At 43.0% G+C, this 24,587-nt stretch overlaps 1 protein-coding gene across 1 annotated transcript; it reads right to left on the bottom strand.

Annotated features, from left to right (window-relative positions):
• Window positions 1-2,251: 2,251 nt before the first annotated feature.
• On the bottom strand, window positions 2,252-24,324 carry LAPTM4A (lysosomal protein transmembrane 4 alpha). Its single transcript, XM_006137576.3, has 7 exons — window positions 24,095-24,324; window positions 13,964-14,084; window positions 11,065-11,141; window positions 10,858-10,980; window positions 8,698-8,793; window positions 6,012-6,110; window positions 2,252-3,027 (listed from the first exon to the last, which is right to left on the bottom strand). Exons 1-7 carry the CDS (start codon window positions 24,197-24,199, stop codon window positions 2,953-2,955), a joined length of 696 nt encoding a protein of 231 aa, XP_006137638.1. The 5' UTR covers window positions 24,200-24,324; the 3' UTR covers window positions 2,252-2,952.
• Window positions 24,325-24,587: the final 263 nt, after the last annotated feature.

Below are 24,587 nucleotides of genomic sequence, written 5' to 3'. Positions count from 1 at the left end.
TTATTAAAATAAGTTACAATATCCAAAAATACAGCCCCATTTAATAGATAGATATGGCACGAGCATTAAATTTTCACTCTACGTTGAGCTTTTCCATGCTTTTATTACATATCCAGTAACAAGACAGGTTTATTTTTTCCTGTATTTACTTTAACAGGGAATAAAAAAGTTACTAAAAAACAGCACATACAATATGTACTACAAGCGGTACAAAAATATAGCTGGTTTCAATTTAAGGGTGCGTTGTGATTACCATATTCTAACATCCCCCATGGGACACTAGTTTTATCATCAAGATCATTGCATTCCTGAAGGTCTTGCTGTAGCAACTGTTGTGTCATAAGCTGAGCATCACGCTAGCTTGGCTAAGCAGCTTCAAAAATTATTGCTTTTGAGTGCCAGAGGAACATTTCTAGATCAGCTCCTGTTTGCAATGCAGCTTCTTGGGCACATCATCTAGTGGTTAATTATTAATAGTAATGTAATTAGCAGCTAGAATTCTTGATAAAATTCCAATTTACATACATTCTCAACTGCATATTTTGACAAAAATGCCTTTCTAGATATATAAAGGTTTGAACAGCAGCAGATCTGGCGATCTCCAAGCACTTTAAAAAAAACAAGTAAGGTCTGCAACACCTCTGAATCCCCTTTTCTTACAGAGCTTGAGTCTCCTACTAAGTATTGAGCTGAAATCTTGACTTTAATGGAAGCCACAAGTACTCAGTGATACATAAAGTCTACTTTAACAGGAAGTTACAGGTTCAAGCTGTAAGTCTACTAGAAACCCTGACCAAAAACATTAAAGCTTATTCAGAAGCTGAAGCCATGTCCTTTTTTACAACAGTACCTCAGAGATAGTGGTCTGATTTCTGAAGGACCTACTAGTATTTGGGGGAGAAGCTGTAGATTTAGCAATCTTCGCCTTATATTTAAAATATTTATATTCTCTGGGATCACTGGTATCTTGTGAAAAATAGGAAAGTGCATGAGACTCAATGTGGGCAGGGGACAGGATTTCAGATTAGAACCACTTTTTGTAAGGCCTATTTTGTTGCAGAACAGGTGGCATCAGCCCTGATGTCCTTGGTAAATGTTTTCATTTGGGCTCTGATCCTGAAACCAAAGCCTGGTTTACCCTTACAAATTATTAGTTGCCATATAAGCCTTAGATTTTTTATTTTTGCTCTTATGTCTTATCTTTTGATTGATCCTAAAAATCCTGAGAGAGTAAGAGTTACTTGAACAAACATCCTTAGCCCAGAACTAGACTTTTCATGTCTCTCCTCAGTTGTTAAAGTGTCTAATAGGTCTTTGTATAGATAAATATAGATCTAATAGATCAGTGACAGAATATTTTCATCTCTCATTTGGTACCCATCACCTTTCCCAAAGGTGAAATGAAACCAAATTAGTTCAATAGTTAAACTGCGGGGGCAGAGGACTGAGGGAGAAAGACTCTTATGGTTAACATTCAGCAGGGCACAGAAATAACTAGAAAAAATGTTCAACTGCTCCTAACTTGGCAGAATTGAGACAGATGCAGGCTATCAATATGAAGGCTCAAAACTGGACATCTGCTATCATCCTTACTTCATCTGTTCTAATCATCAAGCTTGGAACATGTCAGTGCCTTCAGTACCACCAGTGTCCCTTTTGGGAATTTACATACATGATAAGTTAGTCCTCTTGGGTTATAAAGGTGTGGGTGGGACGTAGGTACAATAAGTCATCTAGTCATACTTGGGAAAGAAGGGGTATAAGTTAGCAAGAATGAGGGTAGTGAGATCCAAGATGAAGGTAAAGGCGAATTTGTGCAACCTTGAACATGACAGAGGATCTCAAACTTTTTATACCCGTCTCAGAAAATTTGGGCAGGGCACACAGGAAGAGCAAAAGCATGAAATCAAACGTGAGGATTTTTTTTTTTTTTTTTTTTTTTTTTTTTTTAAGTGGAGGCAATAGAGAAGAATATCCCCTTATTCTACATTTCAGCTTACTGGAAGGCTATACCCACATTTTCATAGATATGAAAGGTTGAGATTATGGAGAATGCAAATTTAATTACATGGTCATTTTGATTAGCATCCTCAACTTTCTCCTAGGTCACGTGACGCAAAAGAGATTCTTTCCCACCTACAAGTGAGCACAATACAAAAAGTTTCCTTAGATCAGCACTAGATGACCAAATCAGTAAGCAATTTGGGAACTTCTCTCCCCACTAGCCCAAACACAGTCAACACTACTAGTACACATTTCTTAAAAGATTTATTAAAGTATCATTTATCACAGAGAAAATATACACATTAGAAGCATGCAACCATCTCCTCCCACATTTAAGTAATACCGTGTGCATTTTTTTCTTGCATTCACAGCATGTTATAAAACTTCAAACGTTAGTGTCAACTTCACTCTTCCTGAAATTGTTTCAAGGCAATAGATAACAAAAACAGTAAGGTAAGAATGTAGGAGAAAAGTGCAAAGTAAACAAAAATATATATATATACACACCACGTTCAACCCTCCCTCCCAGCCTTGTTCCTCAAAAAAAGTTAAAGAAAGGCAAACTCATTCTGCTGGTAGATCAGATTGTCTTTATGAACTACTTTACAAAAATTTCTCTACAATTTAAGGGCCCAACCAGCAGACACGTATGCCTATGGCATATTTTACTCATGAGTTGTTCCACTGAATTACATGAGTGAAATAGCTCATGTTTGCAGAAGACCCTAAGGCAGTAAACATGTATAAGATCATTAGAAAAGGAAGGAGAAGGAAAAAAAGGAAAGAAAAGTCACTCCAAGATGTGTTTTGCTTAGTAGTTATATCAAATATCTTTCAACAGAAAGGTTTGCTCCTAAAGCCCTGAATATTTTAAGCAATTTTGCAAGATTAAAAAGAAAAAAATCCAAGAAGTTGATACAGATGTTAACCAATGGAAGCACAGTTGCTTCAGGCAGGTATGTAAGGAGGTGGGGGTTCCTTCTCAGGCATCTTCACTGCCATTTCATAGGTTGGCAGGACATACTAGATTAAAAACAAAACAAAAACAAAACACAGTAAGGTTAACAGACTGCAGAGTCCTTTAGAACAGGCGGTATCAATTTGATTCTCTATTGTGGGCAGATTTTAGAGCAAAACTCACAGCAAACAATACCAGCGCTGCAAAAGCAGCTTATTCTTCTGCTGAATCTAAACTTCAGCCACTACCTCTATTCAGTTTTCATCCTTATCTAGTGAACAGCAAAGGAGCTAGTAAGGAAATAATTTTGCCTTCCTTTCTCCCCCCCCCAAAAAATGAGTCAAGAAACTAGAATTTTAATTTTAAACTTCTTTGTTGAAAAGACTTTGTCAAAACAGACAAATTTTTCCAATTGAGAGTTATGATCATAGAATACTAGGACTGGAAGGGACCTCAAGAGGTCATCAAGTCCAGTTCCCTGCCCTCATGGCAGGACCCAGTACTGTCTAGACCAGTGGTCCCCAACCTTTTTGTGGCCAATAGCACATTCATGTTTTCAGAAGTGTGTGGTGGGTGCCAACAAAAAAAGGCGTCAAATGTGAAATTGAAGGCTATTTCATATTAAATGTGAATTGGGTAAATGTGATAAAAACTTAATTTAGTTGGATAATTTTTATTTTAATTATATTGTAATTCATTTTTAAACAAAATTCTGCATTAATCAAAAGGTGTCCAAATGTTGAGCAAAAAAAGCACCCCTCTCCCCAAAAAAAGTCATGGCACCTTGAAATTTCTCACACCCTTCCACATGGCAGGGGAAGAATGTCCCAAGTGGCTTTCCAGCTGAGAAACTGAAAATACCAGACATTTTACTGGGGGTGGGCGGGGGGGAAAGGGGCGGGTCAGGCCAGGGTTTGGATTGTGCCTCAGGGCAGGGGATTGGGGTGCAGGGTCTGGGAGGAGAGCTCTGTGGGTGAAGATATCGGAGTGGGAGTAGCTGGGAGGGCTGGACACTTACCAGCGAGACACGCTGCTCTCCTGTTTCTACCACAGGAGCTGCCTGGCCATGTGCTTGGGGACTGATAGGTTACTGCAGCTACCATTGTCCAGGTCCGGTCAATGGGCTTCTGTGGGGTGGGGGGTGAGGGGGCGGAAGTGGCCATGAGGGACCCTTCCCTGCCGGCTCGCAGCTCCTGCGCCACAAAGGGCCCCACCACAGCTGTTTTGCTTTGGGGGGGGGGGGAGGGAAGAGGGGGCTGTTGCTGCCTCGCAGCCCGACCCGACCAATGTGGGGTTTGCTCAGGCTACTGAAGCACCTGCGCGGGCTGCCTGCTGCGGTGGGGGTGGGGCTCAAGCCTCCAAAGCCCCACATCGTGCTCCCTCCCGGGCCCCAGGCTACAGACCCTGCTCTAAGCAGGGGTGAATGTGAGTAGTCCCTGGTCTGCTGGAGGGGGGGGGCGCGCAGCTAGTGTGTTCGCCCCCCCCCCCAAGCAGACCAGGCTTTTGTTGAGGACCCTGGGGCAGAGCAGCTGGGGCGCTGCTGGTTGGTCCTGCAGCGCCGCTCTGGGCACTACTAGACCAACCCGGCAGCACCCCAGCTGCTCTGCCCCAGGCGTCCTGATTCAGCCGCTGCTGGTCAGTTTCAGCAGCAGCTGAATCAGGACGCCTGGGGCAGAGCAGCTGGGGTGCTGCCGGGTTGGTCCAGTAGCACCGAGGAGCGGTGCTACTGGAGCAACCCAGCAGCACCCCAGCTGCTCTGCCCCAGGCGTCCCCAAGTCAGCCGCTGCTGAAACTGACCAGCGCTGACTACAGGAAGCCCGAGGCAGAGTTGCTCTGCCCCAGGTTTCCTGGAATCAGCCGCTGATCAGTTTCAGCAGCAGCTGACTTGGGGACGCTTGGGGTTCTTAAGTTGAATCTGTATCTAAGTCGGAACTGGCGGTCAGTTTCAGCAGCGGCTGAATCTGGACGCCAGTTCCGACTTACATACAGATTCAACTTAAGAACAAACCTACAGTCCCTATCTTGTACGTAACCCGGGGACTGCCTGTAAAGAGCTCAGGTGCTGCAGGCCTTCTGGAAATCCTGAAGGTGCTTCCATTCAATAATGGCCCTTTGTTTGACCTAAGCAGTTGAAGCAAATTCACAAAAAAGTGTCAATATATGATCCCTTCAGATAGGCATCTTCTGATTCAATGTCCAGCAGCCTCAGAATTGTGAAATTAGGGTTCCCAAAGCATTTTTAATTCCACTGAGAAATATTCACATTTGCAGAGCCTTCTGTTCCTCTCCAAGGAAGCACGACAGCATTCACACAATTTACTGCCTGCCTCAGTGTCAATAGTCTGTGTCAAATTTATACACTGTACTCAAAAGGCCTTCTGTGTATTTCTTTAAATTATTGTTTATTTCTACCACCCTGTACAATAGTACTAAATACAGTTATTCACCTTTTTCTCCACTCCCCCGCATTTAACTAATTCCTTCATATACAATCCATGGGGCTGAGTTATAGCTGCATTTGCTGCTGCTGCTAACTAAGTTTGGATCTCCTGAGAGGTTCTCCTCTGTCTGTGTCCCACCCCTCCCCAGCTATGCCCACTATAGTGGACATGGACAGGCACTTCACAGCAGCTTGAGATGAGGGCTGGAGTGGTCCTCTCCTTCCAGGTCAGTCTGCATATTGAACTCCTCATCCCAAGACCCACCCAAAACAATGATTTAAATAAAGGGAAAAAAAAAAAAACCATCTTAGGAGTTAAAGACCCAAAGCAATACTAGACAATTCTTCTAGTATTTATTGTTTACTTTGTAATAAAAAATATACACTTTGTATTCTGTGTTGCAACTGAAATCAATTTGAAAGTGTAGAAACATTTAAGTAAGTTTTATTCTATTTAACAATGCAATTAAACCCAATTTTTAATTGCTATTAGAGTTAATTTCAGTTAACAGTACTAATTGTTTCATTTTAGAACTACATACAGACATTAAATCATTTTTAAAAATAACCATGGCAATTTGTTCCTTTGTCTTAAGGAAGAAATATTACCTGTGGAGGAGCTTCAAATGCAGGGTACACGGCTATCTCAGGCAAATTTCTGTTGCTGATGTATTTATAGCAGTTCCATACGCAGTTAATTAGATAAGCCTGTAAAATAAAAAAAGTGTTATGTTTTAATAAATAGATTTGCTTTAAAGCAAACTGACATGCCAAATTTATACCTGACAGAAGCAGGTGCTACATTGTCATTAGAATGGTTTACCTCAGTGAATCTTGCCCAAATTACTTAACCAATTTGCCTTCTACACAAAATGCTTCCCTGACACATCCAAATCATGCTCTTCAAACAAAACTACCAAAAAGTTATGTTTCAGTATATGCTCTTCATCTACATTGCACATCTGTAGAGAAGCATCTTTATTACACAAGAACAATTTTAATCCCCTTCAACTGGTTATCAGCACACTAACTCAGGGGAACGGACTGCACAGAAGAGCAAAATAGTAGTAAAAAGGACTTCACAGAATTCATTTGTTAGTCCATGACTCTGGTGAGAGTACCCAAAATCTGATTATGAACTCTGAATAGTTTTGGTAGACTTACTATTGTTCTCACCTTCCCTCTCCCACCCCAAACCATGTGGTGGAAGGCAGGAAAGATGAGTGTAGCAAATCCTAGCATCTAAGCATGCTGGGAGATGAAAGAACAGGGATTAATGGGTTTGGGGATGAGAGAGGACTGAATTAAGTGCCCAGGCAGGGAGTTAAAACAGCAAGGCTGTGATAGAGCAGGAGAAGAGGTGAAATTATTCTGTCACAGATTGGATCCTAGGAAGTAGCCCCACAGGTGGAGGAGGCAGAGAGAACTGGGCACCAATGTCTTAATAAAAAAGAAGCCACCACTACCTCCCATCCCAGAGCAGCTACTACTGCAAGATGTAAAGGGAGAGACTTGAACTTATTAGGGACCTGATTTGGGAATTACTGATTTAGGCTTCCAATACCATTTACTCTTATCGCCATTAATCCTGTTGCCCTTTTAGTGCCAATGTGCAGATGATCACTACACTGAATAAAATCAAGTTAAGTTTAACTTATATTTTTAAAAATTAAACTTGGATTGCTATTACCTTGGAACAGGGACTGTCATTCTGTTTGGTGTTCATACAGTGATCTATGCTTGAAGCCCCAAAATGCCAGGGCAGAAATAGTAATATATTTGAAATTAGAAATAGTCTAATAGAAACAATTCTGTGTGTGCATTATGTAGCTATTTGTGCACTGTTCAGATAGCCGAAGGCAAAACAGTTAAGCAAAGTTATGGCCCAACACCTGTCAACACATACCCTGTTGAAACTTACTGAGATTTACATGCCTGTATACATGAGTGCTTGGGACCCTGCTATTGGTATGGACTTTAAATCCAAGAAAATTCACTTGCCTTTTGTAAATTATTCTAACACAGCACAAGCTTAGAGTTCTGAACTGATTGGTCAGCCATGCACCTTATACAGAGTTGGAAGTATGTAATGAGGCAGCAGCAGAGAAAGAAAAAGCAAAGCTAATGCAGTGCTGCATTAAATGATAAATACTAACATAAAACAAGTTTTAAAAAAGATTTGACAAAGTAAGGAAACTAATGTGCTTTTTCCACTTAAATTAAAAATGGTAAAAAAAAATAAAAAATAAAAGCACCATTTCTCCTACACAGAAAAGTAATTGTATTAGTAATTGAGGTTCTACTGTAAAGGTTTTCACAAAAGGCACTAACCTAAAGGGAAAAAATTGCATTTGCTATTTCAATTTTTTCAGAAGACTACTCCCAGAGACTATTTTGTACATTCTGGTACCACTCCATCCCACACCACCCAATAATTTTAAGCCATGGTTGCAGCTCTGTACCAAAGCAAGGATTGCAACAGGAACAACAAAATAATAAAATGATAGATGTGTGACGCTCCACACAGCTGGAGACTGGGTTTGATCTGCTGGTGTGAATAACATGCATGCCATATTTTCCCTCTGTTCTAATTAGCCAGCTCATATAGGTAGGCAGGGCCTGGATTACACAGTGTACATTTCCATAAATATGTAAATTTAGATATTCACAGTCTGATCACAAAAAGCAGGCATGAAAGCCACATGCCTATGAATTGATAGCTCTAATTCTCAACAAACCAGCAGCAGTGATATTCCTTTATAGCAGGTCTTAATTCAGTTTCTTAAACACACTGGGGAATTTAAAGTTGACTCCCTGCATCACCCCCACTCGCCCCTTTGTATACTAGCACAGGTGTTGGGGGGGAATAGAGAAGGTCCAACTCCTCAAATTCAGGAACCTTTTGCTTAATACTACAAATTATGTTTTCAGAATGTGATATACAATATTAACTAGCAATTTTTTTCCATTTGTATAAAGTTTAAAAAGAGAAAGCATAAAATGCTCTAATATACATCTCATTTCCTTGTGAGTTTTATTGCTTAAAGATGCAAAATTTAAAGATAATACTTGAAGGTTTATTTATATCTCCTACTATGAAAAGCCCTGCTTTCTACAGCAGTGTTTCTCAACTTTTTTTTTTATAAAGCACCCCTTTAAAAAAAAAATTAACTACCCCCAGTACCTAGGTTTCAGAAACACAATTCGCAACCACATAGTAACACTGCAATACAAAAAACTTCTGAAACTTAACATCTACAATTTAAACAATTAAGGTATAAAATATATAGTTTACCTTTAAGATGATAAATAAGGCAAAAAACACCAGCACAATGAACAAAATGCAGCTTGAGTCAAGTGCAAGGAGATCATCTTTGTAAGGGAAATCCGGCTAGAGGAGGGGGGAAAAAAATCCAGACAGTCACAATATGAGGCTATGAAAGTTTGGATGACTAACAGTTAGCAACTACCTTGAATTGTACTTAGCCATCCAATCTCTCCCACATTACTAACTTCAAAACTTTATTTTTGACTTTGGTGCACTTTTTATATTTTGAGTCTTTTCATGTGTTTTTAGCAAGATGTGTCTTTTTTAAACAGTTTTTTTTTGGGGGGGGGGGGTCGGTCTTAAATATAGTGTTTCAACTACTAAAAACTCCCAAGGTTCTTTTTGATATGTTTATGTATTTTGAGCTGGACTGTTTTACAAAATGCTTTTTGCACTAGGTATTTACATTTTTAATTAAAATCAGTTGTGTTTAAGGCAAGGATAAACTAATTGAGGTGATGGATCAATTGTTTTGTTGGTTAAAAGGAGGAAGACTTCCAGATGCTGTAAGTAAGTCTTCTAAGGAGTCTTTATGACAAACATTGTCATCCATGAATTTGTTTGATCGCTTTCTATCTCTGTGCCTTCCAAAGAATGGACTCGACTGAGCGCAACAAATGGTTGAGCTGGCCCAAAGTATTGAGAGCCTTCCTCTGGATTGTTCTGGTGGATTTTTGCTCCTTGTTCATCTTCCTCTGGGGCTTCCTCAGAGTTTTGAAACTCTTCGTTTCGCATTGTTACAACTTTGTATCAAAGGTCAGGCTTTCTTGTGCTAACATAAATTACTCTTGTGCTCCCTTTCATACGCCGGCTACACAGACAGAGAGCACACTCACAGGTGGAGACTTGGTGTGGATTGAACATTGCAATACATATTTTAAACAACTGTCGAGAAATATTGCTTTCCTCCTCTCTGATTTGAGCAATAGTGCCTGAGGCTTCCTTCAAGACTCGTAGATTCACATTTAGTGACATACTTGGCAATATAATGGGCTATGACAATAGCAACTCCACAAGGTTGAATGTCTATGTTCACACGCCAGCAGTTTAAGATCGAACCTTCTTGAAGCCTCTGGAACCCAGCCCAGTCAAATCAAACTTTCCAGAAGCCCTTCCAAGCCTTGCAATACAAATACAATGCACACCCATGTTTGTGTACATATATGTATGTAAACGTTTGTATGCGGCCTGCGGCACCTTGAGCTGCTTCCCAGGCCACCTGCCTGCCTCATCACTGTGGGCTCCAGCGGCAATGTCTCCCCAAGAGCCGAGCTGCACTGTACCCCACTGAACCCCACTGAGACAGGTAGCGTGCACAAGAGCTGTCGGGGAGAGAAGGGAGGGTGGTGCCAAGAGGCAGAGGCAGTGCCTTCCCATGAGTGGAGCTGCGTGGCACTGCACTGAGCAAGGCCGCACTGGCGCGTGCACAGGAGCTGCCAGGGGCAACGAGTGTGCGTGAAACTTGAAAATCCCATGACAGACAGACAAGAACAGTGGCCATTTAATAGAAAGATTGTCTAATAAAGAGGGCCAGCTGCAGAGAGGGTCTTGTTTTCACATTGCACTAAATCCTTCTCAGCTCCATAGCAACAACCCACCTTGTTCAAAGGCAGCTGCTGCTGTTGCCTCCCACATTCCCATTTATGAAGGATTTGCAGTAAGGCAGGAGAGCTTATGTAAGTTTATGCTGAGTAGGTCAAAATGAGTTTGTTCCAGGTTGGCCTGAAAGTTGGGGTTGGAAAGCAAGTGTTTCCTAACCTCATACAAATAACAGAGGCCAAATCACCTGGAAGCATTTCTGTCAAGTACAGAAAAAGAAACAGAACAATTATCTGGATCCACAACCCCAAGCCAGATCAGTATTCAAATGCTGATGTATTAAATTAAGTCAACACTTGTATAGATCTGAACTGACTTGAGGGAGTTAATACTTTAAGTCATTTTAGAGTCTATGGTACCTACCAAATCCAGCTTCTATAAGAAAAGTGCTCTGCTAAATGCCTGAAGATGACTGCTCATTTTGGACTAGAATAGCAAACCCTTTAGTATAAAAAAATTACCTTCCCAATTATCAAAACCAAGACTGTTTCATCTGTAAACTATTAATCTATTTTACCAGACACTTACTAACTGATCCAGATACTCTTTGATTCTTGGCATGTAAGTAAGAGAACTGATGGCAACCAGGCAACTGAGGACAAAGTTAAAGAGCTGGTAACAGAAGAACGGAATGAGCCAGCCCACTCGGTGCTGAAAAAAAGAAAAAAAGTGGAATTTATTAGTCTGCAAGTTGCAGTAGCCAAATTTAGACTTGAATCCCATGAATATACTTACAGCAATTGCTCCATACACCATCATTGCACTTATTGTGAACAGGATGAGTGAAATGGCAAAGAGAACACAGGCATTTTCTAAAGTAAAATGGGAAACAAGTTACATTAATACCAACTTACTGAAATTGTAATTGTTAGAAGCTACCAAGGTATAGCTGTATTTCCAATTTGAGCACACAAGATCAACCTGTCTACTAACCACACTTTCATGATCAGTTTGTCCAGTTCTCATCTCTATTTTGTTTTTTCATAATTAGTTGTTAGTCAAATGAAGCAGCACACAGCAGTAATACAAGTCACCAGAAAAACCAGGACAGCATCACCATTAAGAATCCTGTGACCAGCATGTGTTTAATGAGGTTGATCCCACAGCCTGCCCATAGCTATATGTTGCACGTAAACAGCAGCCTGTATTACAGTACCTTCCATATCACTCAGCCAAACAATTTGATTCAGCCAATCCACAATAGCAAAATAGTTCATATGAAAATAGGACAACTTCCACTGTATCTATAGCTTTTAGAGTTATTTGATCACATAATTCAATCAGTGGCACTGGAAACAAAATTGCTCTTTAATGAAGTGGAATGCCATACTATGTAGAAGGTACTGCTGTTTAAGTAACAGAAGGGGCTTAAATTCATACAAAAGCCACATGCCAGTAGTATTCAAAATATTAATCGGGGTCTAATCAAAGATTATATATTTGTTATCTACAGGACAAAAGTAGTTTCCTTCTTTTATTCTGCATTGGTGGGGCCACAGCTGGAGTACTGCATCCAGTTCTGGCCCCCCCCACTATAGAAAGGGTGTAGATGCATTGGTGATAGTCCAGCAGAGGGCAACCAAAATGATTAGGGGTCTGGAGCACATGACCTATGAGGAGAGGCTGAGGGATTTGGGCTTATTTAGTCTGTAGAAGAATTTGACAGCAGCCTTCAACTTCCTAAAGGGAGGTTCCAAAGAGGATGGAGAAAAGCTGTTCTTAGTAGACACGGATGGCAGGACAAGGAGTAATAGTCTCAAAAGACAGTGGAGGAGATCTAGTTAGGATATTAGGAAAAACTATTTCACTAGGAGGGTGGTGAAGCACTGGAATGGGTTACCTAGGGAGGTGGTAGAATTTCCATCCCTAGAGGTTAAGTCCCGACTTGACAAAGCTCTGGCTGGGATGATTTAGTTGGGGTTGGTCCTGCTTTGGGCAGGGGGCTGGACTGTATGACCTCCTGAGGTCTCTTCCAGCCCTAGTATTCTATGAGTTGCTGTCTGCAAACTATATGATTTTCATCCTTTTAATGGTCACAAATAATTTATGTTCAGAGACAGAAACTGATTCGACCAAGTCTAAGACTGCAATACAAAGATTAATAGTCTTATTTTTCTTAAGTGTTGATCTATACTTCCCAAAGAAGTGAAGACAAGAGATGTTCATGTGCAGGGCTCGCCAAACCGCATGCGCAGATCGCCCAAACCCGGCTCTTCCAGGTTGTAATCTACTCGCCACAGGCGAGTATACTGCATCATTTGTCGAGCCCTGCTTATGTGGCTTCCTGAGGAAATTCTAGGTGCTCAGCAACTCAAAAATCACCCCATAAGTCAGGGACGAGATGCAGCTTCCAGCTTGTCTGGATGCAGCCTCAAAAGCTCAGGCTTCCCGCCATCCCCATCATTGGGGAGCCGAGGCAGACAAAAATCTACCAGATTGAGCCCCCGTAGGCTCTGGTGTATTAGGGAAATGTGTTGCTCCCCAGTCAGGGCCTGTCACTGAGTTTGGTTTGGGGTTTTTTGTGTGCTAGTGTGCAGCCCCCTGACTGATTTTTCTGTGGGTTAATGGCCCCGACCCAAAAATGGCTCCCCATCTCTGCCATAAGGGGTCAGAGACAAGATCTTAAGAGTTATTGGCTCCCCAGTTTATACTCATGATCAGGGCGCAGCTGTGCCGGCTTGTAATCTACTCACTATGGGTGAGTAGATGACACTAATTGTTGAGCCCTGCCATCTTTCTAGCAATTTTTTTTTTTTAAGGGGTCAGAGGAAAAAGAATTACGGAACCATCCGACTGTGTTATTGAGTAACCATGTGGTCTCAGTCACACTCATCTTTACTCTTCCATCTCACAATGTCTTCTGTCTGTTCTTCAGCCTTACTTTATATCAATGACAATCTTTGTAAATATGCACACCATTTTTTTTCTGACTCTCAAAGTGGGTTTTTTTTGAAGAGTGCAAACTGCTTCTCATTAAAGTTGTGTGTACTACTGTGCATACTACTTCGTCGTTCTTTGTTTTCGATTGTGTCAAGGAGATTTTTTTTAAAAGTATAGACTCACTACAGTTTGGAATCCTAAATACTTAAAGGTTTTCTATTTTCAGTACATTTTGTTCTTATACAAGTTATTCAGACTCATGTACAATTACTATAGCTGGCTTGTGAAAAGAGCAACACAAAGTCATTGACAATCCAAATCTTTCTGGAAAAAGGTAAGTCAAAGTACATAAAACCTGCCAATTTGATTTGAAATTTAATCAAATTACATTTACCTATAGGTAAGTTAAGAATAGCAAATGTTTAATTGAGGAGACTGCAGGTATTGCCAGCCCGTAAAATGGGTTCTGCTGTTATCATTACCATCTCACAAATATGCTTTCAAGTATTTCAAATATGTTTACAGAGAATATTAAGTCAAAACATGATATGGAACTTGTAGAAACTTTCATAACACTGATTTTTTTTTTAAATCCACAGAGTGGCTGCAACCTTGACTTACCATATGCACACATTTGACAGATAATTGTATTTAAATAATGACCTACACAGTAGCATTGCAAGATGTACTATAAGAATACACGAATGTCCCCAGAGTATATTTAGTACAAATTAGTACATGCCAAGACACCTACCAGCCATCTTCTCAGAACCATAGTAATTACCAATTACTTCATACTGTATGTCAACTGTTGGCACTGTGTTAGGGTGGGTCACTTCTACCGTCAGCAAGATGCCCATCAACAAGTTCACCACCTGAGAGAGATTGTAGTTATTTTAATACTATTTAGAGTTACAATATGGCAGATAAAGATTTAGCATGCTTCAGAAATCTTTTTTTTTTATTTATTTTTTTAAACACGAACAAATAGCAAACTTTGGCCTAATCTACAGTGTCAACTGAAGGTGTGATTTTAAACAAGGGATATCAACGTGTAATTGAGTACATGATCGATCAATACACCTCGGCTTATCGGTTAATCTTATTGATTACATGCATCTTCGCCACCTCCCACTTGCTGCTTCTGTATCAGAGGCAGCTGGAGGTGGAGGGGAGAGCAGGAGCTGGTACCATGGGGAGCTGGCTTTTAAGCCAGCTCCCCATGAGCACTGTATACACAGAGCCGCCTGTCCCCCCCTACCCCAGCACTGCTGCCTCTGATAGAGAGACAGCAGCATGGAAGGTGAGGGGGGCAGGCAGTCAACCAACAGAAGCAGGAAGCTGGCTTTCAAGCCAATTCCCTACCTATATAAGCACCACAGATCAGACCCTGTATTTAAAAAGAAGGTCAAGAGAGGGGATAAATAGCAGAGACGAGTGAAAAAACTCAAGTGTTACCCACAAGATTCAGTAGGGTTTATTTAAATATATTCAAAGTTAAACCCTTATGGTTGTATGCTTGATAAAATTTACTTTCTTTATATTATTGCTGCAACCTTTTGCACACACATTTATTTGAAATAATAATAAGAAGTGAATTAAAATATTGTTTAACTAGTAGAGATGTTAAATGACATCTAATAGTGTAACTGCACTAAAGCTTAGCAGTTACATTAGTCAATGGTCTCTGGGGGTGGGGCCAGTCCAGTGTATTCCCAGTCCCACTCCTGGGGAGCCCCCTGCCGCCCTGTGCTGCTGCTGCAGCTTCTGTCCACAGGTGTCGCCAGCTGCTCTGACACTCCACCTGCCACCCCATCCCGGTGCCTCTGTGGAAAGCAGCAAAAGGGGAAGGAGGGCAAGACAGCTCCATAGAGCCAGCATGTGTGGAGAGAAGGTTTAAAAGCCTGCTCCCTGCATATACCTGCTCCCTCCTGCCTCCCCTCCACCACCCTCTCTATCCGAGGCAGCAGTGTGAGGGTAGTGGGCCCCCCCCCCCCGGCAACCGCCTCCCCGCTTTGTTGCCTGTGATACAGAGGCAGCAAGGCAGGGGGAGTGTGTGTAGTCATTTGGATTAACCAATAAACCAGGCTTATCCATTAATCATTTATATGACTATATGCCAACATCCCTAATAACTACAAGAAAAAAAAAAGCCTAGTCAGTTTAACTATGGATTAACTATGGATTAGTAAGAGCTTTTGCAAAAGCACCCAACAGTACCAGATAGTATAGTTTTCAACATTAATTTCTAGTGTCACCTAGAAAGTCTGAAACATGGTTCTATGAGCATAAATATTAATAGTATCTTAAACCTATAGACATTTCCCATTACTCATTCAGAAAGACCTGCCTCTACTGGGACGTATATTTACAAAAGAGGTGTGGGTTTGCAATTTCTAAACACTGAAATGAACCAGATTTGCTCTTGTTTGCTGGTCAGGCTCCAGAGTCTGATGCAATAGTAGCAGATCAAATGCACAGTTCCTGAAGAATGGCTCATTAGGAAACTAAAATTGCTTGTTAAGTCACCACAGTTCATATTGGTCTTCCGTCTCCCACATTTGACAGTTTAAAAAACAAAAAGACTTCAGTCAAAATCTTGATTTCACATACACAACAAACTACCAAAACCAAACCAAACCCAGGAAAAACAGACCAACTTACTAGACATGCCAAATATTTTTGTTGTAATACATTCTCAACTTAATTTTTGATTCTACTAGTTCCTTTATTTAGGACTTCTCACATTTCAACTTAGTGCTCATCAAATTTGCGGCACGAGGCTGGATATAAACATATTCCTCCCAGAAAGCACCTCAGCTGGAAAGTTTGTTCATTTGCATCTTAAGTTTATTTTGCATCTTTCTGCACCTTTGCTCATTTACTGTGTCTTCAATGCTGCGGTCTCATGTTTCCCCCACTTTCTATTTTCTCTTCATAAGCACCTCAGCACTAATCACCACCTGATTGCTACCAACATTGTCAGTAGAGTCACTCAGCCTAACCCTTTCATATGGAGAGGCTATTTTTAATAAATAAGAATATTTACAATCAGGATGTCACAGCTTTTTGGCTGCGAGGAATCCTTAACCCCACTTTCACAAAACACAAAAAGACTCATGTAATTCTAGCCAAGTATGATACATTAGCAATATTAAAAAAATGCATTACTGCTCAGCTTCCATGATCTGCTATTTCAAGCCAAATATTTATCAGCACTTCAAGTTGCAACACCAAAAGGAAAACTTCAGTAGAAATGCAAAATACTCCTTTCTAGTGGAAGTTCCATTGACTACCCAATTAGCTGATTAACTGAAATTTAACATCCCTACTGTAGAGCAGCCTCTGTCTGTGGCAAGCTTGGGCCTGCCATGGGCAGAGGCTGGTCCTCAGCAGCAGCCCCAGTCCACAGAGGGTCCTTTCTCCCAGTGGAGAGAGGCTGGAGGAGCAGCCTCTGTTTGCAGAGAGCTCATCCGCTGGGGACCAGCCTCTGCCCATGGCCAGCCCAGGCCACCACAGACAGAGGCTGCTTCATAGCAGCCTCTGTCCCCGGGGGGGGCCTGGACGCCCCCGCCGCTGCCTCTATCAGATGCAGCAGGCAGCAGCATAGAGTACCAGGGGGCTCCTTAGGAGTGGGGCCAGAGTGCACTGGCTACCAGCCCCACACCCAGGGACTATAGAATAGTCGACTAACCGCTAAGAATTCATGCAGTTAGTCCAATATTCTAAAACAAAAAACAGGACTGTGTAGCACTTTAAAGACTAACGAGATGGTTTAATAGGTGATGAGCTTTCGTGGGCCAGACCCACTTCCTCAGATCAAATAGTGGAAGAAAATTGTCAACCATATATACCAAAGGATACAATTTAAAAAAATGAACACATATGAAAAGGACAAATCAAATTTCAGAACAGAAGGGGGATGCAGGGGGGGAGGGGTAAATGTCTGTGAGCTAATGATATTAGAGGTGATAATTGGGGAAGCAGGACATACCATCATTGGACCCAACCAAGTGAGTTATATCAGAGTGAATATGTGGACAAAGCTGGCAACGGGGTTTGTTGCAAGGGAAGGTACCAGGGTTGGTGTTAGTGTGGTATGTCCTTCTTCCCCAATTATCACCTCTAATATCATTAGCTCACAGACATTTACCTCCCTCCCTTCCTCCTTCTGTTCTGAAATTTGATTTGTGCTTTTCATGTGTTCATTTTTTTTAACTGTATCCTTTGGTGTATATGGTTGTGACAATTTTCTTCCACTATTTGATCTGAGGAAGTGGGTCTAGCCCACGAAAGCTCATCGCCTATTAAACCATCTTGTTAGTCTTTAAAGTGCTACACTGTCCTGTTTTTTGTTTCAGCTGCACCAGACTAACACGGCTACATTTCTACCACTATTCCAATATTCTACTACCCACTTACATCCCTAGTATGCAATTCACAGCACTGGAGGACCACCTCATCCAATTTTATTATTGGTCTCCAGAGCCTAGCAGCCTCCCTAGCCTATTCTTGCTAAGCAATAAGAGGCTCAGTTTTGTGTTCAGAGCTATGTTATACCAAGATGAAATTAAATTAAATTTCCTGATACCTAATACTTTAAGACATTTTATTTTTGTTAGCATTCCACTCTGCTTATCATCCTCAACATGTATAGTCTCAAGATAAGAGTCCGCACATTAGTATGACAAGAAATTTACTTCCTTGTATTTCTTTTTATTCTGAATCCAGTGGATAACAAGCTATAAAAATGGAGCAATTTCAACAAACTAGTATTGGAGGCAGAGCTGTGGGGTACCTTGACAAATGCTGATTTATTAACAGACTACCGTCTCACTCTTGAGTCAACGTTACTGGCGCCCATGCAGACAAGTACTTCATTTTCATGGCCCAGATGTCCTTAACTGTGGGTTCCCCCAAGTATCAAATGTACCCCATGAGAGCATAACTAAGTTCAACAGAAGGGGTTCTTATTTTCCTATGGAGAGGAATTAGCTTCCACTCTTACAGCTGCACTCCCATCCGCTTCCCCTAACTTAAAAATCGTGATTTTACTTCTTAAAAAAGTCAGTTATTTTCCTGCATCCCAGACCAAAAAAAAAAAAAAAAAATGTAATAAAAATCCATTTTGTAAGCCATTAAAGAGAACACAATTAAACATCTTGACTTCTGAAGGACGAACAAACAAGTCCTAAAAAACTGGTAGTAACTACATCACTGACTTTCACAGCTTGTTGTCAAAAAGAGGTGACCACTCCCACTGAACAATGTTAGTACTTTTAGTCTGTTTATTGAACTCTGACCTGATCCTGACAACACAGTACTTATGTTTCTTGTCTCTGGAACCATGCCCAATGAGAAAGCCTATGGGAAGAAAGGAGTTTTAAAGCTACATCTTATGGTCACTTGGGGCAAGGGAAGGAAAAGCCTACTACTACATAGATACTAGGGATGTTAAGTAGCAATTAATTTGCTAGTTGAGTAGTCAATGTAAATTCCATCAGCCACTCAACTAGTGGATAAGCACTTCCATGTTCCGCCTTGCAGGGGCTCTTACGCATTTCAAAGTTGGAACACTGAGTGGAGCCCAGGGACACCAGGGAAATCCCGTTGACTCCAGGATCCACGTGGGCACTTCTGCTTTGAATTGCACAAGTGCCGTATGGAGCCTGGTGTCAGCAGGAGACTCAGAGTCCCATGCTGGCCCCAGGCTGCACTTCCTCTTTGAAATGCACAAGAGCCCTTGCTGGGGACTCTTTTACATTTCAAAGCTGGCATGTCACATGGAGCCCAGGGTCAGCTGGGCAGTCTCCAGCTGATCCTGAGCTCCACCCAGCATTTCAAAGCAGCAGTGCCACACAGAGCAGCTGACCCCAGGCTCCATGCAGTGCTGCCACTTAAGTACCTCCCTATTCTCCCCCAGCCCCTTGCTGCCTCTCTGTGATAAAGGCAGCAAAGAAAGGGAAGCGACTAGTCAACTATCCTGTCGACTACTCCTTTACATCCCTATTAGATACCTAACTCTGTGGTGTATAGGAGAATGCAGACCTAGATTTTCCAAAGGAATTCAGGCTTCTAGCTTACATGGATTTCATGTAAGCTAGGAAACTGAATAACTGAGGATCTTGGCCCCAGTTTCTAATGAAACAAATAGTTGTTGAAAATAGTACATTTTAAAACTAGACTTTAGACAGTTGATATTTTCAGTGTTTGAACATGAAAAGATTAATTTATTCTGCTTTCAAGCAATGTATTTGTTTCTGATATATAGAAATACTGGTTAGGCCCGAGGCTCCCTAAAATAACTTCTAGGCTCTAAACCTGTGGTGTCCAACACACTAGCATATAGTCACATGTGGTTATTTAGCCGGTTAAGTATGACTAGTTTGCTATTGTGGCAACAGCTTCAGAACTAGATGGACACCAGAGCTCTAAACTACCAGCGAAGAGGGAAGAGAGAAAGAGATTGATTCCTCATTACTGCCATTGAGGAAGTATAAAAACAGAAACGTTTAATACAGCAGCTGTGTATATGTGGTCCTAATCAAATGCTTATTTCAGTTATTTCTATCAGGGCAAAGCTTGGCATATAGATTTCCCAGATAATGAAATGTTGAATATTAATACTTTTCCTTCCACAGCCCCAAATTTCATTACAAAAGATACAATACTTTAGTGATTGCAGACTATTTGAGATCTATCATTTTCCATCCACCCCCTCAACATTAAAATGCCAGTTTTAAAATGAACTGACAAGAGAACAAATCTTAAAAAAGGCATCAGTTAAACTAGATTTGTTAAGAAAAGTGTACATGGCAGAGAGGCGTTTACAACGTAAGAAGTAGGTAAAGCAGTGGTCTCCAACCTTTTTACACCCAAGATCACTTTTTAAATCTCCAAACAGGCAAAGATCTACTGCCCCCCCCTCTTCCTTGAAGCCCCGCCCTCTCTATTCTCTTCCTGTCCATCACTTGCTATCCCCAGCCCTTACACACTCTGATAAACAGTTTATTTTTAAATTATGCGATATATAAAATTAAAATCATGTTTATAGTTATGAAATAATGGTCTGTTTTTTATTCATGCTATTTAAATCTAAAATGAAGCATATATAATTATACATTTTGTTGGGACAGAGTTCTGCGGCTGGGGGCAGGGGAGAGGGAACAGGATGCTGCGAGGGCAGAGGACAGGGTTCTGCAGCAGGGGACAGGGTGCCAGTGGGGACAGGGTTCTGCTGCTGGGGACAGGGTGCCAGTGGGGACAGAGTTCAGGGAGTGAGGACAGGAATAGGGACAGAGTTCTGTGGATGGGAACAGGGGAGTGGGGACGGCATTCTGGGAGAGTGGGGTCTGGGGAGCGGGGTGCCAGTGGAGGCAGAGAGTCCCTTGCATCTGCCTCCTCCCAGGGAAGCCCCGCGCGCACCTGCCCAGGAGGCTGACCACGCACCTCCACCCCTCCGGCACAGGGAAGCTCTGCGCGCGCCTGCCCCGGGGGCTGACTCACCCCTCCTGTGCAGTGCAGGGAGCCGATGCTACCTCCTGCAGTACACCCGGCAGAGCAGCTAGCACACTTCCGGAATCGCCGGAAGTGGCACTAAGCTGCGGGACTTCTGTCCATCCCAGGAAGCTGACACTACCTCCATTTTCACTTGAGGTCAGTAGTGGGGCCGCGCGACCCGCCCGCGTAAAGCATTAAGCTTTAATCAATTAAAGCAAAAATATAAGGTGTCAAAATAAAAATCCCAGGATAAACAGGGATTGTGTATTATTGGCAACACAGCAGGCAACTACAAACAATCTTAAAGAATACCATCGCTAATCTTTTCACTAGGCAAGGAGACAAATGTAGGGAGAGGAAAAGAGTATTATGAATGACTAGTGATGTCTAACAGTTTTATTTAAATAACAATCATGAACTTCCCCCTAAAGGGGGGACGACAATTTATTTTGTCATTTTAATGTAACATTCTTAAATAAGCAGAAAGAAAAAAAAGTGTTGTCAGAACGCAAACTCAGATCTTAGCCAAAAAACTGTTTAAGATGACATCTGTAGTCCAACAGATTGCTATTAAAAAGACTCTGATGTTTTGTTTTAAAAATAAACTTTCGAATAATAGAATAGAATAGAATAGAATAGAATAGAATAGAATAGAATAGATGCAGCAAAACAACATTTATAACATTTTAGTAATTTCAGCTAACTGCTTTAAACTAAATGTTCATTTCATACTACTGATGCCGTGTTCAATTTTTTTAAAAAATACTCATACAAATTAAAGGTGATTGTTACTCTGTTACTCCTTTTGTAACTTAGAACAGCGGTTCCCAGCCTTTTTTATACCATGGACTGGCAAACTTTCAAAAACTTTTGGTGGACTGATATAGAAACATTTATATTAAGGATGTTAAGTATCAATTAATTTACTAGTCCAGTAGTCGATGGAATTTCCATCAACTAGCTGTTATGGAAGGGCACTTTAAGCGTTCACTTCCGGCATGCAAAGATACTGGCTCATTCTCTGGTCCCCCGCTGGGTCTCAGGACAACCCTCTCGCTGCCACTGCATTTTTAAAAGGGATACAGCAGCCACAGGCTTGTGCTGACAGACAAGCAGTCATCCTTAGTCTCTACACTCCTTTGCTGTTATCAAACAGTTGTGAAGCCCACCAGCAAAATACAGACTGCCCACCATTCCAGGGGCTGGTCCTCTCAGAGGATAACAATCTACTATTGCAATCAATTATTCTATTAGCTAAGCTGCCAGAGATGCTGTGAATCTAAAGGTCCAAAAACTCCACTCATGACCCATGTTATGGAACCACATTTTTTTTATGAGCATCAACTCTGGGGGGGGGGGGGAGCCAACCCAGAAATTCTGAAAAATTAGGAATTTAGAAACAGTACACCAGGAAGCAAATTTTGTCAGTTTAGCCCTATTGTATGTATACGGAGCGCTCTCCTACTTGCATTTTCAGTGCCTCATTCTCTCTCTCCACAACCCCCCTCCATTTTCTCGCTGATCTCCACCCACTTACACTATCTGCTGTTCCCACTGTCCTGCAATGAGACCAGTGCATCACAGCCCCTACGATTCAGAAGGCAGACCAACAGTTCTGGGCTACTTTCTTTTTCACTTCCGCAGCCCAGAGCCTGGGGGAATGACGCAATCTGCAACTCCCAGGAGACTATTGAACTCACTCCAAAAAGGGCAAGTAGTTTTTCACCCCACCAGCAAATTTTTTTTCCCAGACACAGCTTCCCCGCCTCCACTGTGCCCATATCCAGAGCAGAGGTCCTACCTGTCTTACCAAAAGCACCAGAAACTGTTTGCAAGGGCAAACAAATAGACTGAATATGCTGGCATCTATTCCTAATCCTCCTCTCCTTCTAGATTTCATGTGTGTTCCCCAAAGAGCTGTCTGAGGCCTTTTCCGTCTCATTTTCTCTTGGAATCCGCACCCATTTCTAGAGTATTACCCTAGTATTTAGGAACACCCATTGTATACCATTACCTCACTGTATTAAGTTTAATTCATTAACTGATTAGATGGGGGCAGACGGGTGCTCCAGCCCAGATGCTTCCAGCCCATGTGGACTCCCATATGGCCAGCAGCTCTCCCACCCATCCCAGTTTCAGCCTCCAGACCAACATGAGGCTGCAGACTCCCAGCCCACAAGTCCATGCAGGGCTACTCCCAGGTAATGGTTAAAGGTGATACTTACTGGGTAACCAATTACCCATTCACAGCCCTACCCTACATGTCCTTTTCTCTTAACTCATTTATCTGGCTGTCATGCTGACCCTATCCACCAACCAACCATTCCCCTCCTTCAGGGCCCTTCCCAAACTCTAATTTTTCCAAGGTGGTTTATGTATATACATTCACTTTTAAAAGTGTGCCCATGCTTTGAAAGGTTACTTCCTACTCAGTGTTCCCCACAAGCTCCTAGTGATGCCTGTAAGAGGAGCACTTGGGCAGCTACTCAGCAGAGATTTAAATGCTGCCCAGCTGATTAGCACAGGGCCAAAGCCTCCCTCAGCCAGCAGCATGTGTTTCTTTTGGTGGTGCACATCGGCACACACACTGGTGCACAAAGTTTATGCCACACATGGATGAAGAAAAAAAAATAGAGGGAAGATTGCTCTTAGACACTCAAGCAACCCGCATTCCTCTCTTCCTGCTGGCCCTTCCCAGGTGGGGTCACATCTCCCCGTCATAAGTATTCAGCGCTGCTCGTGGCAGCAGGGAGAACGGTCCCCGCCCCTGGAAACCTCCGGGGCAGAGCACAGGAGGCCAAAGGAGAGAACAAGTCCGGGCCACTTGCCTCCCCGCCACTGTGAGACGGGGCGCAGCAGCGTGGGGGCAGGGGAGCCGGGGGCGGGCCATAGCTGGGCCCTGCAGAAGCAGGGAGCCGGGCCTGGAATCGCAGGGCGCTGGGGCACGTAGCGACTCCGCAGCCAGCCCCGACGTGCAGAGCGCCCCGCCCCGAGCAGGGACACGCGCAGCCAGGGCTGGGCGGCCATTGGCCACACGGCTGGGGCGAGGACGCAGCCCCTCCCAAGACAGAAAATGGAGGGGGGGGGGGTGATTCCCCCAGCGAAAGAAGGTAGGAGGGGACGGAACAGCTCCCCCCTCCTCAGATTTCAACTTCCGACAACGGTCACTGCGCATGCGCCACAGGACGGACACCAGCCGCTGGCCCCGACACGCATGCGCAGTATTGCCTATTCTTCTTGGGTCACCGGACCGTCCAGCAACGGACGAATTCCATGCGCAGGGCGAGCGAGCCGCGCCACCCCACCCCCATCCACAACACATGCGCAATAAGCCCGAGGGGGCCAGGAGCCCCCCTTCCTCCCCTCCTAGGGCGAAGCCTCTTACCATGTACCACGTCCCCAGGATGATGGTTCCGGTGCGGACATGGCAGCAGCCGCAGCAGCGGGTGCTGTAGAAACGGTCTCGGACTCGGCTCCGCTTGAACGTCATGGCAGCGGCAGCCCCTCTTCCTCACACCAGACGCTTTCGGCGTCTCACTCTACACGCTCCTGCCTCCTCTCCAGCCAAGCCCCACTGCTGCGTCACCGCCGCGCTGGCCAATCAATGGCGGAAAGCGGAGGCGAGGGAGCAAAGCCGGAGGGCGGATGCGTTACTACGGCAACTGGTGATTGGTAGCCAGCTCCGCCAATCACTGCACGGCAGTGGTGGAATGCGGATCAGCTGATGAGCGCTCCTTAAAGCGCCGGGAGGGGTTCGGAGGAAATGGGCGGGGCCTCACGGGGCAAGGGGAGACCTGCAGGGGGTGCTCGCAGCTAAGACAGGGAGGCGCTGTGCCGGCGGGACTCAGCTGAGAGGAGGGCAAACAGCCGGGATGTAG

The sequence above is a fragment of the Pelodiscus sinensis genome, chromosome 3 (assembly GCF_052426305.1).
Source record: "Pelodiscus sinensis isolate ZL-2025 chromosome 3, ASM5242630v1, whole genome shotgun sequence".
Lineage (NCBI taxonomy): Eukaryota > Metazoa > Chordata > Testudines > Trionychidae > Pelodiscus > Pelodiscus sinensis.
Note: the sequence above shows the minus strand (reverse complement) of the source record. Positions and strands in the feature narration are given on the sequence as shown.

Bases quoted from the DNA above. Each gene is read 5' to 3' on its own strand.
- LAPTM4A (XM_006137576.3), bottom strand. From the start codon at position 24,199: ATGACGTTCAAGCGGAGCCGAGTCCGAGACCGTTTCTACAGCACCCGC. The intron at 14,085-24,094 runs GTAAGAGGCTTC...AATCTCTCTCAG, and splicing joins TCCTGGGGACGTGGTACATG to GTGGTGAACTTGTTGATGGG. The intron at 11,142-13,963 runs GTAGGTGTCTTG...ATTTTACTTTAG, and splicing joins TGGTTCTGAGAAGATGGCTG to AAAATGCCTGTGTTCTCTTT.